General features: G+C 39.2%; 1 protein-coding gene across 1 annotated transcript; it reads left to right on the forward strand.

Annotated features, from left to right (window-relative positions):
- Positions 1–1,461: 1,461 nt before the first annotated feature.
- LOC119066110 (fatty acid synthase-like) lies at positions 1,462–8,883 on the forward strand. Its single transcript, XM_037168387.1, has 6 exons — positions 1,462–3,953; positions 4,029–6,013; positions 6,066–6,570; positions 6,640–6,700; positions 6,761–7,107; positions 7,167–8,883. Exons 1-6 carry the CDS (start codon positions 1,516–1,518, stop codon positions 8,854–8,856), a joined length of 7,026 nt encoding a protein of 2,341 aa, XP_037024282.1. The 5' UTR covers positions 1,462–1,515; the 3' UTR covers positions 8,857–8,883.
- Positions 8,884–14,635: the final 5,752 nt, after the last annotated feature.

The raw sequence follows: 14,635 nt of genomic DNA on the forward strand, positions 1-14,635 counted from the left end.
TTTTACGAAATTGCAAGAACCTCTAAGACTTATCCGTACTTAAATCCGTTAATTCACGGTTTAAACTACAACACTGTAAAGAGAAAGCTTTTTTCATTGGTTTTTTGAAAATGGTAAGTAAACTGAGTCAAGTGCGGATTAAGCTTTCAGCACCAAAAACACATTTCACTCCGTTTATTCACCGTTTAAAAAACGATGTTCTCTATTTCCATTAAGCGTAAACGGAGTGAAGTGTGAATTAAGCAAATATTCGATTCTTCTCTAAAACATTATGTTGGTGAATTGTACGAATCTGTGTTATTCTTCTACTGACGAGAATTCTTATATGGCTAATTACATGCCAGTGATAAACGCAAAATCGTTTTGACATTACTCGAAATCTGTAGGACTTTTCTTAAAGCAAACTTCATGGAGCTTTATCTTATATGATGTGCTAATGAAAGCCGAATCGATTTCGAGATATTTTGCTTTAAAGTTGGTTAGTCGCAGCACAAGGTCGTGGGCTAATACATTAGTTGCTGTGTAAAAATGTGGAATAGGTTGCTTTTATGGAAAAACTAAAGCAACTGTAACCAAAATTACTGTTATCTATCGAAAAATGGTGAGAAATTATGATTGGAAATACAGAGGTCAACAAATACACTGTGATGATCCAGAATCGAAAGAGGAAAATTCAGAAACGGTTGGTGATCCCAGATGAATTTTCCTCATCGGAACAGTAGGTACACTAAATATGCTGAAAGTAGTAGAGCTGCAGTCAGATTTTGTACGTAGAACAGCGAAATAAGTGAGTAAAAGTATCGGAAGAAAGTGAGAAAAGTCGGAAATTAGTTGAAATAGTGCTCGAATATCGTCGTCTTCAAAATTATTGTTACTAAAAGTGACAATAGCACACGGAATTTTTTCAGAAGACGAAGTTAATCGCCCCTCGGTCCCATTAACAAAGTCTAATTAATTAATTAATTAATTAATATTTTGTAATAAATTACAGTGTCTGAATTTTAGCAATGATAAGAGAAGTCACACACGCGGTAACAAAATTTATCAATCACATAACACATTTTTGCTTGATGAATGTGTCGCATGTATTTTTAATCTTATTTAACTCATCACCAGGTCGTAAGTTCATTGAATTGAAGAAGAAAAAACCAGCATCAGCATAAATGACGATTAACGAAAGGGACAGATTCGTTTTTCTTTCGATTCATTATCTTGCGAATGACGGAACTTGTAAGAGCTTATAAAGGAAAGTAAGGTACTGAATTCATTCAGTCAGTTAGTGACTAAAAATCGCAACGACAAGTTTGGTTCTCAATCATTCCTAATCGACAATAGTTCTGAAATCAAAGTTCAAACGGGCAACATTACTTAGTGTGTCAGATTGGATTTGGGAACATTTTTACTTTAAATCACAGAGCCGAGGGAACCCACTAAGTTCATAATAAAGCCAGTGAGTGTTGTGACAAAAAACCTAAAGTTGAGAGCACTAAGTTCAAATTAAAGTAAATAAAAACAATGAAAATGATGACGGACGGTGACGAGATCGTTATATCCGGGATTGCGGGACGTTTCCCGAACACGAATAACATGAAGGAATTGGCTCATAATCTGTACAACAAAGTGGATATGATTGATGATGACGAAAGTCGTTGGAAGCACTTTCACCCGGAAATACCAACCAGAGCTGGAAAAATTCGTAACATTGAAAAGTTTGACTCGTCATTTTTTGCAACATTGAATAAACATGCCAACTGGACTGATCCGCAAATGAGAATGTTACTTGAGCACGCATACGAAGCGATTTTAGATGCTGGCGTTAGCCCTCAATCTCTTTTCGGAAGTAAGACGGGTGTTTTCATAGGCTGCAGTATGTCTGACTCGAGAGATGCGTTTTTCAATCACATACCAACGAAGGAAGGATACACAATTGTCGGTAATTGTAATTTCTACTTATCCAATCGTTTGTCCTATGCACTTGGATTGTGTGGCCCATCCTTTACTGTCGACACAGCGTGCTCGAGTTCAGCTTATGCATTGGACGCCGCATATAAATACATCATGAATGGAGACTGTGATGCCGCGATTGTGGGGGGATCTTGTTTGATATTGAGTGCTGAGGCTAGTGTTGGATTTAATAGAATCGGAGTTTTGGCTGAGGATGGTGTTTGTAGACCATTTGATGAAAATGCTTCAGGGTTTGTGAGAAGTGAAACTGTTTCGGCAATATTCTTGCAAAAGAAAAAGGACGCAAAGCGAGTCTATGCAAGTGTTATCTACACTAAAACGAACAATGACGGATTCAAGAAGGAAGGAAGCTCTCTACCTTCGAAGGTCATGCAACAGAAGCTGATGGAAGAGTTCTACAGTGACATTAACTTTGACACATCGCAGATTCATTTTGTTGAAGCTCACGCAACTGGAACTAAGCTCGGAGATCCTCAAGAAGCCTCTGCTCTTGATGAAGTTCTTTGTAAGAATCGTAAGTCGCCGTTATACGTTGGCTCGATCAAAGGAAATATGGGACATGCTGAAGCAGCTGCTGGTTTGGCATCGATGGCAAAAATCATTCTTGCATTCGAGAACAATAAATTTCCACCAAATATTAATATAACGTGTCCCCGCACAGACGTTGAAGCTTTCAATGAAGGTCGAATGAAAGTTGTTACAGATGCCGAGGAGCTGAGGGGCGACTACATTGCTTTGAATTCCTTCGGACTCGGAGGCGCTAATGCTCATGTCTTATTTAAAAAGAACTTGAAACAGAAAGTCAGACCAGATGCCAACGAGACGATGCCAGTTTTAGTAGCTTGGAGTGGACGAACTGAATCTGCTGTGGACGCAATCTTTGAGGATCTGCAGCAACGACCAATCGATCCAGAATATGTGGCACTACTTCATAGTGCGATGAAACAAACATCACCAGCCAACTTTTACAGAGGCTTTGGAATCTTCTCGAACGATCCTTCAAGTGGAAAAGCAGTTTGCTTGCAGAAAGACGTTACAAATTTCAATGACGAAAAGCGGCCGGTGGTTTGGGTTTTCAGTGGAATTGGTTCACAGTGGAACACAATGGGAACTAATTTGATGAATATCCCAATGTTTGCTGATACCATAGACACCTGCCATAAAATTCTCCTCAAGAAGGGCTTGAACCTTAAAGAAATTATCACAACAACGGACAAAAATGTTTTCGACGACGTTTTGAATTCGTATGTCGGCATCATATCCATCGAAATTGCGTTGACGAACATATTGAAAGCAGTCGGGCTAGAACCCGATTTTATTATCGGCCATTCGCTGGGTGAGCTCGGGGTGGCTTATGCTGATGGCTGTCTCACACTTGAAGAAACCATCTTGGCAGCATATGCCCGCGGCAAGGCATGTAACGAATGTGAAATCATTGGAGGAGCAATGGCAGCCATTGGATTAAACTTCACGGAAGTTGAAACCATTTTACCCAAGGACATTGATATTGCATGCCACAATGGAATTGATTCGACGACCATTTCTGGACCAGCTGACAGTGTACGATCGTTCGTTGACCATCTCAAAGACTCTAATGTGTTTGCTAGAGAAGTCGCGTGTTCTGGCATTCCGTTGCACAGTCGTTACATTAAGACGATGGGGGAAAAGCTTTCTGAAAAGCTACGCAGCGTCATCAAAAAGCCTAGGAAACGATCAGCTAAGTGGTTGAGCTCATCGTATCCGGAAAGTCAGTGGAGTAGTGACGAAGCCGGTAGCGTGTCGGCGAAATATTTCACACGGAACCTTTTGAATCCCGTATACTTCGAGGAAGTCTGCAAAATGTTGCCAGTAACATCTTTGTTGATCGAAGTAGCTCCGCATGGCTTGTTCAAAGCGATTTTGAAGAAGAATTTGAAAGATGGTGATCATTTGAGCTTGACCCAAAGAAACACTGAGGGCGTCACGTTTTTACTTGAAGCATTGGGAAGGTGAGTAGTTCGGAGATCAGGAGATCTGTAAACACTGAACAGCCGAACTTATATCGAATGTTTGCTTCTTTTCAGATTGTTCCAAAAAGGAATCGACATCGATATTGCCAAACTATACAAAACGGTCGAGTTTCCAGTATCGTGTGGAACGGCAATGATCTCACCGCAAATCAAGTGGAATCACACTGACAACTATTTGGTTCCATACTTTGATACATTCAGCAACTACGAAAGAAGAAAAGTTGCCATAAATTTGAGCGACAAAGACTACGACTTCATTAATGGACACATCGTCGATGGCAGAGTTCTGTTCCCGGCAACTGGTTGGATATTTTTGGTTTGGGAAACATACTGCTGGATGAATGGTGTACGATTGGAGGAGCAAGCCGTTGTGTTCCACGACATACAACTGATGAGAGCGACAATGCTGGCGAAGAACCAGGACGTTTTTGTTAGTATCAATATTCAGAGAGGTACGGGACGTTTCGAAATTCTCGAAGGGACTTCAACGATTGCAACTGGTTACATCAACAACGGCAATAATACGAAAATGACGGAAATCCCGAAGCCAGAACCTAACGCAGAAGCTGTTATCATCAACGAAGAGGAGTTTTTCGACGAGATGAGAATTCGGGGATATTTCCATCGGGGAGTATTCAGAGGTGTCAAAGAGATCCGTGACGACTGTCTTACAGCTAAAGTCAAATGGAATCAAAACTGGATTACTTTCATGGACAGCATGACTTTCTGCGACGTTTCAACTTCTGGTAAGCGAGAGCTGCTCGTGCCAACTGACATCAGGAAAATGATCATAAACCCGAAACTTCATTTCCAAACCATTGGAAATGACCAGGATCGAGATGGAGAGGTTCTAGTCGATGTAACTGTTTGTCCTTATATGAAGATCATCAAGTCTGGAGGAGTTGAAATTCACGAGAAGAGAAACAAAACTTTAACCAGACGTCGACCACGTGAACCTGTTCTCGAGGCTCATAAATTTGTGCCATTCTTCGCCTCAAAAGTAGCATCACAGCATGACGCAATGAAAATCTGCACACAGATACTCTTTGAAGCCTCGCTTCGTAAGCAACTCATTTCGGTTGAAGTCGATGCAACCGGAGAGATGAGCAGAGAGCCCCTCAGTCAATATGTCATGAATGCTGTGAAAGAGATACCCACCGTCATTTGTGAATGCAATTTGTTGACACAGCGTACGATGGAATTGGAAAATGTGATTGTTGATGAGTCGAAAGAACTTTCGTCCTTCAGCAATGTTGATTTGGTGATTGGTAATGAATTAATTGAAGATGCTTCCAGCTTGGAGACAGCTATTAGCTCTCTCAGTGATGATGGATTAATTGTCTCTAGAGAATGTAAACCGCTTACTCCGGCCAACCGGCTCTGCCAGTTGATTTCAAGAGTCCCATTGGATACTAATGACATTCTCCATGTAATGAAACTGAAGAAATTCCACCAGCAACCAACTAAGACTATTCAAATAACTCCGAACGTCAGAGACTGGCTAGAGCCTCTTCAAGACGCACTCATGGAACGAGCTGCTGTCGTACTGTATGCATACCAAGACAGCAACTCTGGCATCCTCGGATTCATTAATTGTCTTCGGCGGGAACCCAGTGGTGAGAAACTTCGATGCTTCTTTATCAACGACGAAAACGCACCGAAGTTCAACCTGGAGCTTCCATTCTATAAAACTCAGTTTGACCACGGGCACATTATCAATGTCTTCAAGAACGGCCAATGGGGAAGTTATAGACATTTGAGGCTTAGCGGGACCCCGTCTTTGATTCCACGCAACGATCATGTATTTGCTAACAGTCTGGTGAAAGGCGATTTGTCATCAGTTTTGTGGCTTCAAGGTCATATGAACATGCAGAACCCAAAAATTGGACCCGAGAAGATCATCAAAATCCAGATTGGTTCGCTTAACTTCAAAGACGTTATGTTGGCACTCGGAACACTTGATCAACAAAGCGTTCTTGGATTTGAATTCGCAGGTGTTGATGGAAATGGTCGTAGAGTGATGGGCATCTCGAGACAAGGTAAGGTCATTGTTCTATTGAACAAGTATAAAATTCTAAAATTTGGCACAAGGTGGAGGTTTGGCCACCTACTATGACTCAAGCGATCCGATCACGTGGGATATACCTGACGAATGGTCATTCGAAGAAGCTGCTACTGTTCCTCTGGTCTATTTCACGGTCTATTTTGCGTTCTTCGTCGCTGCTAAGGTTCAACAGGGTAAATCTATCCTGATTCACGCCGGAAGTGGAGGTGTTGGACAGGCAGCTATACAAGTGGCTTTCGCGTACGGCTTGGAGGTTTTCACAACCGTTAGTACGGATGAGAAAAGAAATTATTTGCTGGAAAAGTTTCCTCAACTGAGGGCTGAGCATATCGGAAATTCGCGTGACACAACTTTCGAAAAAATGATTCAGCTCCGAACGAAAGGTCGAGGAGTTGATTTTGTGTTGAACTCATTGTCCGATGACAAGCTGCAAGCATCCATTCGGTGTCTTGGTATGAATGGGACATTTTTGGAGATCGGTCAGTACGACATCGTGAATAGAACTAAAATCCACATGGGACATCTTTCGAGGTTTGCCATCTTTTTCTCCACTTGATAGTATTCCTCTCGCTTAACCGATTTTCTCTTCGTCAATTATAGGAGGATACATTTCAAGGCTGTGTTCTTCGAAGACCTTCCAACCGAATGCGATGACATGAAAGTAAGACCGGAAGATGTGAGAAAATTGACAATTTCCTAAATCGTTCGTTTTTCGTTGCAGATCGCTCATGCACTGGTCGTTAGAGACATCAAAGCGGGGATCATAAAACCACTCAGATCAGTAATATTCGAGGCACACGAAATCGAGTCAGCATTCCGGTTGATGGCGGCTGGCAAGCATATCGGAAAAGTTTTGTTAAAGATTCGCGACAATGACGATAAAGCTTCTTTGCCAATAAAGGTCCATCCGAGGGTGTTTTGCGATCCGGATGAGACATACATTATCGTTGGAGGCTTGGGTGGTTTCGGAATGGAACTCGCTGACTGGTTGGTAAATAGAGGATGCAGAAAACTTGTTTTAAGTTCACGTCGTGGTATTTCGCAGAACTATCAATTGTCAAGAATCCAGTAAGATCTGATGCACAGGGCTTTTGATTGTCATGAAAAAAATGTTTCGAAATTTGCAGGAATTGGAAGACTTCTGGAGCAACGACTGTCGTAACCAAAGCCGATGCATCTACGGTTGAAGGTTGTAAAGAGCTCCTAGACGTAGCTTTCAAAATGGGTCCCGTTGGCGCAATCTTCAATCTTGCTGTGGTTCTCAGAGATGCCATTTTCGAAAATCAAACTGAGAAGACCTTCGAAGAGTCACTGAAATCAAAAGTTGACTCCACGAAGCATTTAAGTGAACTTTCCCAGCTTTATTGTCCCGATCTGAAGCATTTCGTCGCCTTCTCGAGTGTCGCCTGTGGCCGTGGAAATGCTGGGCAAACTAATTATGGTCTTGCCAATTCGATTATGGAACGAATTGTTGAAAGTCGAGTGGAACGAGGCCTTCCAGGGAAGGCCATTCAGTGGGGAGCTATCGGAGACGTCGGTCTTCTGGCTAAACTTCAAGCGAAAGACGACAATTTGGAAATAGATGGAACATTGCCGCAAGATCTTCGTTCCTGTTTAGATGTTCTCGACACGCTGCTGACTTCTACTGAATCGGTTGTCTCGAGCATGGTTGTTGGTGATAAGCAAGCGACAGTTAGTAGCAAAGGCAATATCATTGACACGATTTTAAGAATCATGGCACTTCGGGATAGAAATTTACTGTCAATGCACGTGACGTTAGCGCGATTAGGAATAGACTCCCTCATGAGTGTGGAAATTAGACAAATTCTTGAACGTGACTATAACATCACGATCTCATCGCAGGAGTTGAGGTCTTTGAGTCTGAAACAACTCGAGCGGAGAGTTGTATCCAAAGCTTCTGACAATATTGGATCGAATCAGCAGCAAAGCAAATTGCCCATGGAGGTTCAGCTTGTCGCTACCAGTTTTGGTGACGAGAGCAGATGCAATGAAACATTGGTAAAGGTTAACAATATTACAACGGGAGGAACGAAAGTCCTGATGATTCCCAGCTTCTTTGGCATGAGTGGAGATTTGTTCAGTAAATTGGTTGAAGATTTGGGCTACCCGGCGTACATCCTTCAAATTTTCAAAACTGCCGATTGTACGGAAATTGAACAGGTCATCGATGCAATTATTGATGACGTTCTCAAGCTCTTCGAAGGCAACGACCAATATTTCATTGTTGGCTATTCGTTTGGCTCAATTTTGGCTTTGAAAATTGCATTCATTCTGGAGGCGAAAGGAAAGACTGGCCAAATCGCACTTATTGATGGATCACCCGATTTTATGTACAAGGTTTCGAATCAAATGATCTGTGACAGTGGAACGGACGAAACTTTAAAGGAACGAATCTTGAAAAACTTCATCACCGGTGTGTTTATGGATGGTTCAGAGGTTGTAATAGCAAAAGTATTCGAACGATCGTCGTGGGATGGTCGCATTGAACTGATGCATGAGTTCATGGCAGATCGAGTCAAATACAGTACAACGTATGTCAAAAAGCTTCTTCTGAATGGCATGTTTTCAAGACTCAAGATGTGCGTCAAAGTCGACCAGATGCGCAGCCAAGTCTTAACATCCACACCAATTACTTTGTTTAAATCGTCTGCAACGGCAATGACTCGAATGGATGAAGTTATAGGATTGGACAAGTTCACCAACAAATCTATCGATGTCCAAGTTGTCGATGGAGATCACGTAACGATATTATTGAATCCAAAGCTGCCGCAACTACTTAAGAACTTGTTGAAGTAACTGATAATAGTAATTTTAATTTTTTTTGAATCACCTCTATACATCTGCGCTCTTTCTAAAACAATAAAGAGCATTTTTCTGTTGAGTTTTTTATTAGATTTTGTTGTTCAACTCACGCTATATCACTGGTCAAAAGCAGAGCCTAATTTTTTCCAAAATTTCCAAAAAATTCCAAAAACTGCGAACATTCAAAAACCGAATTTTTCGATCATTTCGAACGGTTTTATCAACTCTTGAGCTCAGCCTTGTGTTTTAGCCGACTCTCAATGATTTTGTTTGATTATTGACGCTCATGCTCGACTTCATTTGAAAGCGAATAGTGTCAAGAATCAAACAAAATAATTGAGAGTCATCTAAAACGCAAGGCTTAGTTCACGAGTTCCAAAACCGATCGAAATTTTGGAAAAATTCGGTTTTTGAATGTTTGCAGTTTTTGGAAATTTTTGGACACAAATTTCCAAAAATAGGCCCTAGTCAGAAGGATATTAATCAAACAGGTAATCATTGCACTTGCATTCGATTTTAGCTGTAGGTAACTTTTGTCAGATTACTGGTTGAAGGAGCCTTTATGCCGTGTTAAGCCAAAACAATGGATCACATTATATGTGAGCTTTGAGGAGCTTTCGAAGTGGAAGATTTCATTGGAATACAAAAGAAGCTCAAAGATTTCGAAAGCTCTTTAAAGCAGAGTCACAAATACAATACGTTACTTTGGCTTAACACAGCAGAAGGGTCACAACGACGCTAAATCGAGAAATCGACGTGTTGTGTATTAAAAGGCATCAATGCTTTGCTGAAAAGCATAAATTTGGGCGTTTTTTAAATACTTGATTTTAGTTGACTTTTGAAGATATCTTTCCACCAGAATTCTGTTTCAAAAGTATAGGACCGCAATAACGACCACGAATGTGTTAGCTTTCAACAGAAAATTGACCAGTTTATGAAAATTTCGTTACACTGCTGAATATTCTCCGAACTGGGTCAAACGACTACAACCAAAACTAATTTTTATTTAAAGGTAACACTTTTGTGGTCGTTGTGGTGGTCGTTATGGTGGTCGTACATTTTTCAAAAACGAGCCATCAGAACAGTCGGAGCGTTTGCTGCGACTGAGCCCCGTACAAACCCGTATATCTATTGCGTACGTGACCCTAGTGCGTCTGTCACCCTACTTTGACCGTAAGCCTATTGCGCCGGTTAATGTAGTTAAAGTAAAATTGTTATGTAATGTGTGCATCTTACAAATTGCGCATAGCGCAATTACGAAGTTTCGTACAACGTTCCTTTCAAATAAAACAAAAATTTCAAATAGCCCTAAAATTTTAATTTATTGAGTATAAATACACATAGGGCCTAGTATCGGCCTCAGTCCGAGGATCCAAATTTAATTTTTTTTTCAACTACATTCTATTCGGCCTTTGATTACCTTCCAAATGAAACAAAAATTACGAAAAACGGATGAAATTTACTCGAGTTATATGTAAAAGACACATAGGGCCCTAGTATCGGCCTCAGTCCGAGGACCCAAATTAAAAATTTTTTTCAACTACATTCTATTCGGCCTTTGATTACCTTCCAAATGAAACAAAAATTACGAAAAACGGATGAAATTTGCTCGAGTTATATGTAAAATACACATAGGGCCCTAGAAGCGGCCTTAGTCCAAGGACCCAAATTTAATTTTTTTTTCAACAAGAATCTATTCGGTGTTCGATTATCTTTCAAATGAAACAAAAATTACGAAAAACGGATGAAATTTACTTGAGTTCTATGTAAAATACACATAGGGCCCTAGTAGCTTTTCACTTCTAAGGCCCTAACTCACGGTCCACTCACCCGATTTAAAAAAACTTTTTTTTCCTGGATTGGTATTGACATTTCCATCGTTTATTTTGCCATAAATATCACCAAAAGACCTTAAATCACTTAGGTGGCCCTAACTCACGAAGGGCCGACCCGAAAATGCCCATCCTCGAACTTAGCCTCACTATTTTGACTATCTTTCAGGGAAAAAACAATTTTTTGAAATCGGATTTGATTTACTCAAGATATCGACGTGACAGACAGACGGCCCAAATTTTTATTGCGGATTCGTCATCTATGAACATAGGCAAACACTTTGCCCTTACCGTCTGCTTCGAATTCCATCAATTACACACGGCATCGTAATCCTATAAGCCCCTTCGTACTTCGTACGGGGCTAAAAATCTCTTGGTTTGACCCCACTTCTGTGAAAAGTTAACAGTTTGCTTGCCTAAATTTGCATAAGCTACTGAGTTCTCATAGATGGTCTAACTGTCACAAATTGTGGTGCTTAAAGTATGGTTTTCACTCAACAAAAAGTACTCATTGAAAGACCCATGAGAGAGCAAACTGTCAAGTAAACGAAGCAAAAATTGAAAAAATTCAATTTTGTCTCTCACACGGAGGTACTTTTTTGGTACAGTGCGTTTGTTTTAGTTCGGAACATATTTGAGATTTGTAAGAGTTCTAAAAGTCATCGATGTTCCCAGTCAATAAAGTGTTTCCAGGTTATGATATTTTGCCAAAATATCATAGACTGAGAAACACTTTATTCACTGGGAACATCGATGACTTTTAAAACTCTGATAAATCTAAAATTGTTCTTTTTAAAGATGAACACACTGTAAGTAGAAATGATGACTAAAAAACGCCATAATGTAGGCTTTTCCTTTTAAGAGGCATGAATGCTTAGCTGATATTGTAGTTCCTACATTTCGTATTTTTTTCGATTATATCTTTTCTCCAGAATCCTTTCTGAAAAATGTAGAGCCGCAATGACGACCGCAAATGTATTGACTGGCTTTCAATAATAAAAATATAGAATTGTTTGCGTCAGTTTGACCCCTGAGAGACATGAGTCCTTTACCTTAATTTTGCACAAACTGCTCAGTTTTCCCAGAACTGTTGAAAATGAGGACCAAAATTCTATTTTTTATTTAACGCCAGCTCTGTGGTCGTTATTGCGGTTTCAAACTTTTCAAAAAGTATTCTGACAAAACGATATCATCAATGTAATAGTGAGTTTCTAATGTCCTATTGTTTGCGATTCTATTGTTCGCGTGTCGAAACTTTCTGATTACACTGTACAATCAAAAACGCATAAGTGTAGGCTAAAAATGTAGACTTTTAGCGGAGCATCCAGGCCTCTTAAACATGCCTTGGTTGATTGAAATCTCTTCATATGTTATGATAACAGACGGAATGACATCGGTCAGACGACTTGCTTCTGAGTTCGATTAAATTGGTTTTAATTGAACAATCTCAATATACTAACGTAATGATGCCTCTGATGAACCTTAGAGACTCTTACTTAGAATTACTTCGTATGCGTTCCAGTCTAACATCAATTCACATAGGATCTGATAAATGAGTTGACTGTGTTATGTAGCGACAATTTATGCTTTGATGGACATACTATCGAAAACATATTCAAATTCTCAGTATTCACGAGCAGGTAATTTGAAAATTTCTAGTAGAATTTCCATTTTGACAAAACCAGTCAAAACATGCTTGGGCGTTGAAATTCTCTGTGAACATCCTGGAAAGCTTATATACATTCGAAAGGTTACTGCAGCCAACCCCCGATTGATACGATGTGGACGTACAATACTACCATGTATGAAAGGTAGCCGTACTTTATGTTGACGGTGTGTATAACACCGAAAATAAAATACGCTTAATACATTTGATAAAAGTTTGACGGGGGTTTCAGACAACAAAACCGAGAGAAGATGTTGAAGACTCAGACACACACGTACGTTTTTAGTTTCACCCCTTTGATGTGTGAATAAACACATTTCGCCGGTAAGTATACAATATCCCTGGCTGAAATGCAATCATTTAAAGCTCTTTGTTTTATTTGGTGTGGATTTTGTTGTTGAAATAAATTAAATTTCCAAAATAAATTTTGCTAAAACTTCAAAGCGAAACGTTCCATTGCATGGAGAAACAACATACCGTTTAGTGTGAAGGAAATTAAAAAGATTTAATTAGGGCTGTGCTTTGCATTGCATTACCCAACAATTAGACTTTACGTGAAGTATACGTTACTTACATTAGTGCAATAAATCTAGATTTACGATTCGCTTTTCCGGGTTACACCAAAATTCTGAAGCCCAATCTCAAAGATCTTAAAAATTTGTTAGTTTGTGAGGTTTTCTCATTTTTTATTTATCTGAGATCAATGAAAAGAGGTAAAGTAATGTCAGGTACCCAGGGGCTATTTAGTTGAATTATTAGCGAATTTTGCCGAATTTGACGAATTTTGGCGAATTTTGACGAATTTTTGCAAATTTTTGTGATTTATACATGATTTTAAGAAATTTCAAAGAATCGTAGAACTTAGTTACATATTTTTGGCCAAGACATTCTAAAAATCTATTTTTAACCGGGAAGCCATGAAGGTTTTTTTTGGCCAAACGATGAAAAATGTCCTAATTTTGTGAATTTTACATATATTTGTGTATTTGGTAGATTCTTGCATATTTTTGTTATGCTATATCACAAAACTAGCAAAATATTCCAAAAAACATAAATTTGGAAGAAAATTTTCAAAATTTGAATTTTTTAATTTGGGAGAATTTTGGCGAATTTCGACGAATTTCGGCAAATTAATTCGACTAAATAGCCCCTGCAGCGAGGGGTAACTCACTTCAAGATTAAATGGATTAAATGGATTAAATGGTATTAAATGGATTAAATGGATTAAATGGATTAAATGGATTAAATGGAATAAAAATTGGATTAAATGGATTAAATAGGAAAAAAGTTCATTTTACCAAATACTGTAAAAGTCTTAAAAATTGTTGATTTTGATCGAACCACGTACTACAACTCATACTACAATGTTAAAAAGCGAAAAAATCCACTTTTAGGAGTTTTTGGTGTAAAGTGGATTAAATGGATTAAATTTTCACAAAAAAATTTTTCCTATACCTCACGAGTACTTAAACGAGCTGGGGATCGTGCAAATCTATTTTTCGCAATTACTTTACAAATTTTTCAGGTCGGTAGCCTAATTATTTCGGTAAAACTAAAAATTTTTTTTTGGATTAAATGGATTTAATGGATTAAATGGATTTAATGGATTAAATGGATTAAATGGAAGTGCGTCACCCCTCGCCCTGCAGGTACCACCTTCTCACTCAATCGATATTTGCTTTTTTAGGGGGGAAAATTGGAAGTTTGAACAATTAGTGAGGTCTGTAATTAACGAATTAGCGGGCTGGAAGTTCCTATTTCTCAGGTGAACACAACGTTTTTCAAATAAACGCCGTTTTTCCGTTTTTCTCAAGTGTCAAAATTTCACATTTTCTTCCTACGCGTAGCTACGGGAGAGACAGCTTTGAGAAAGTATACATTTTCTCACCCCAATTGTCATTAGACAAATTATTACAGGGATTGTGTAAAGTATGTGAATATCAATATTTTGCATTTGTGATTTTAATTCAAACTACAAGTGATTAACTAAAATAGTATATTTCAACATACCCCAATACACACAAGATGTGTGTACACGCGCGGGCGAAGCCCACACATCGAGTGTGTATTGGGGTATTTTGAAAGATATTTTCTGTAATAGTGAGAGTGTGTTGGTGCATTCCTTCCCAACCTTTACTTTCTCTCTTAACCGTTTACTTTCCCTACCAACCGATTCATATCATAGCTCACCAATACACTCTCACGTATACAGAAAACATTAAACTGGTAGAATTACCTGATCTCGTAAGTATAGTTATAACATACACACCATACC

The sequence above is a fragment of the Bradysia coprophila genome, chromosome IV (genome assembly GCF_014529535.1).
Source record: "Bradysia coprophila strain Holo2 chromosome IV, BU_Bcop_v1, whole genome shotgun sequence".
Lineage (NCBI taxonomy): Eukaryota > Metazoa > Arthropoda > Insecta > Diptera > Sciaridae > Bradysia > Bradysia coprophila.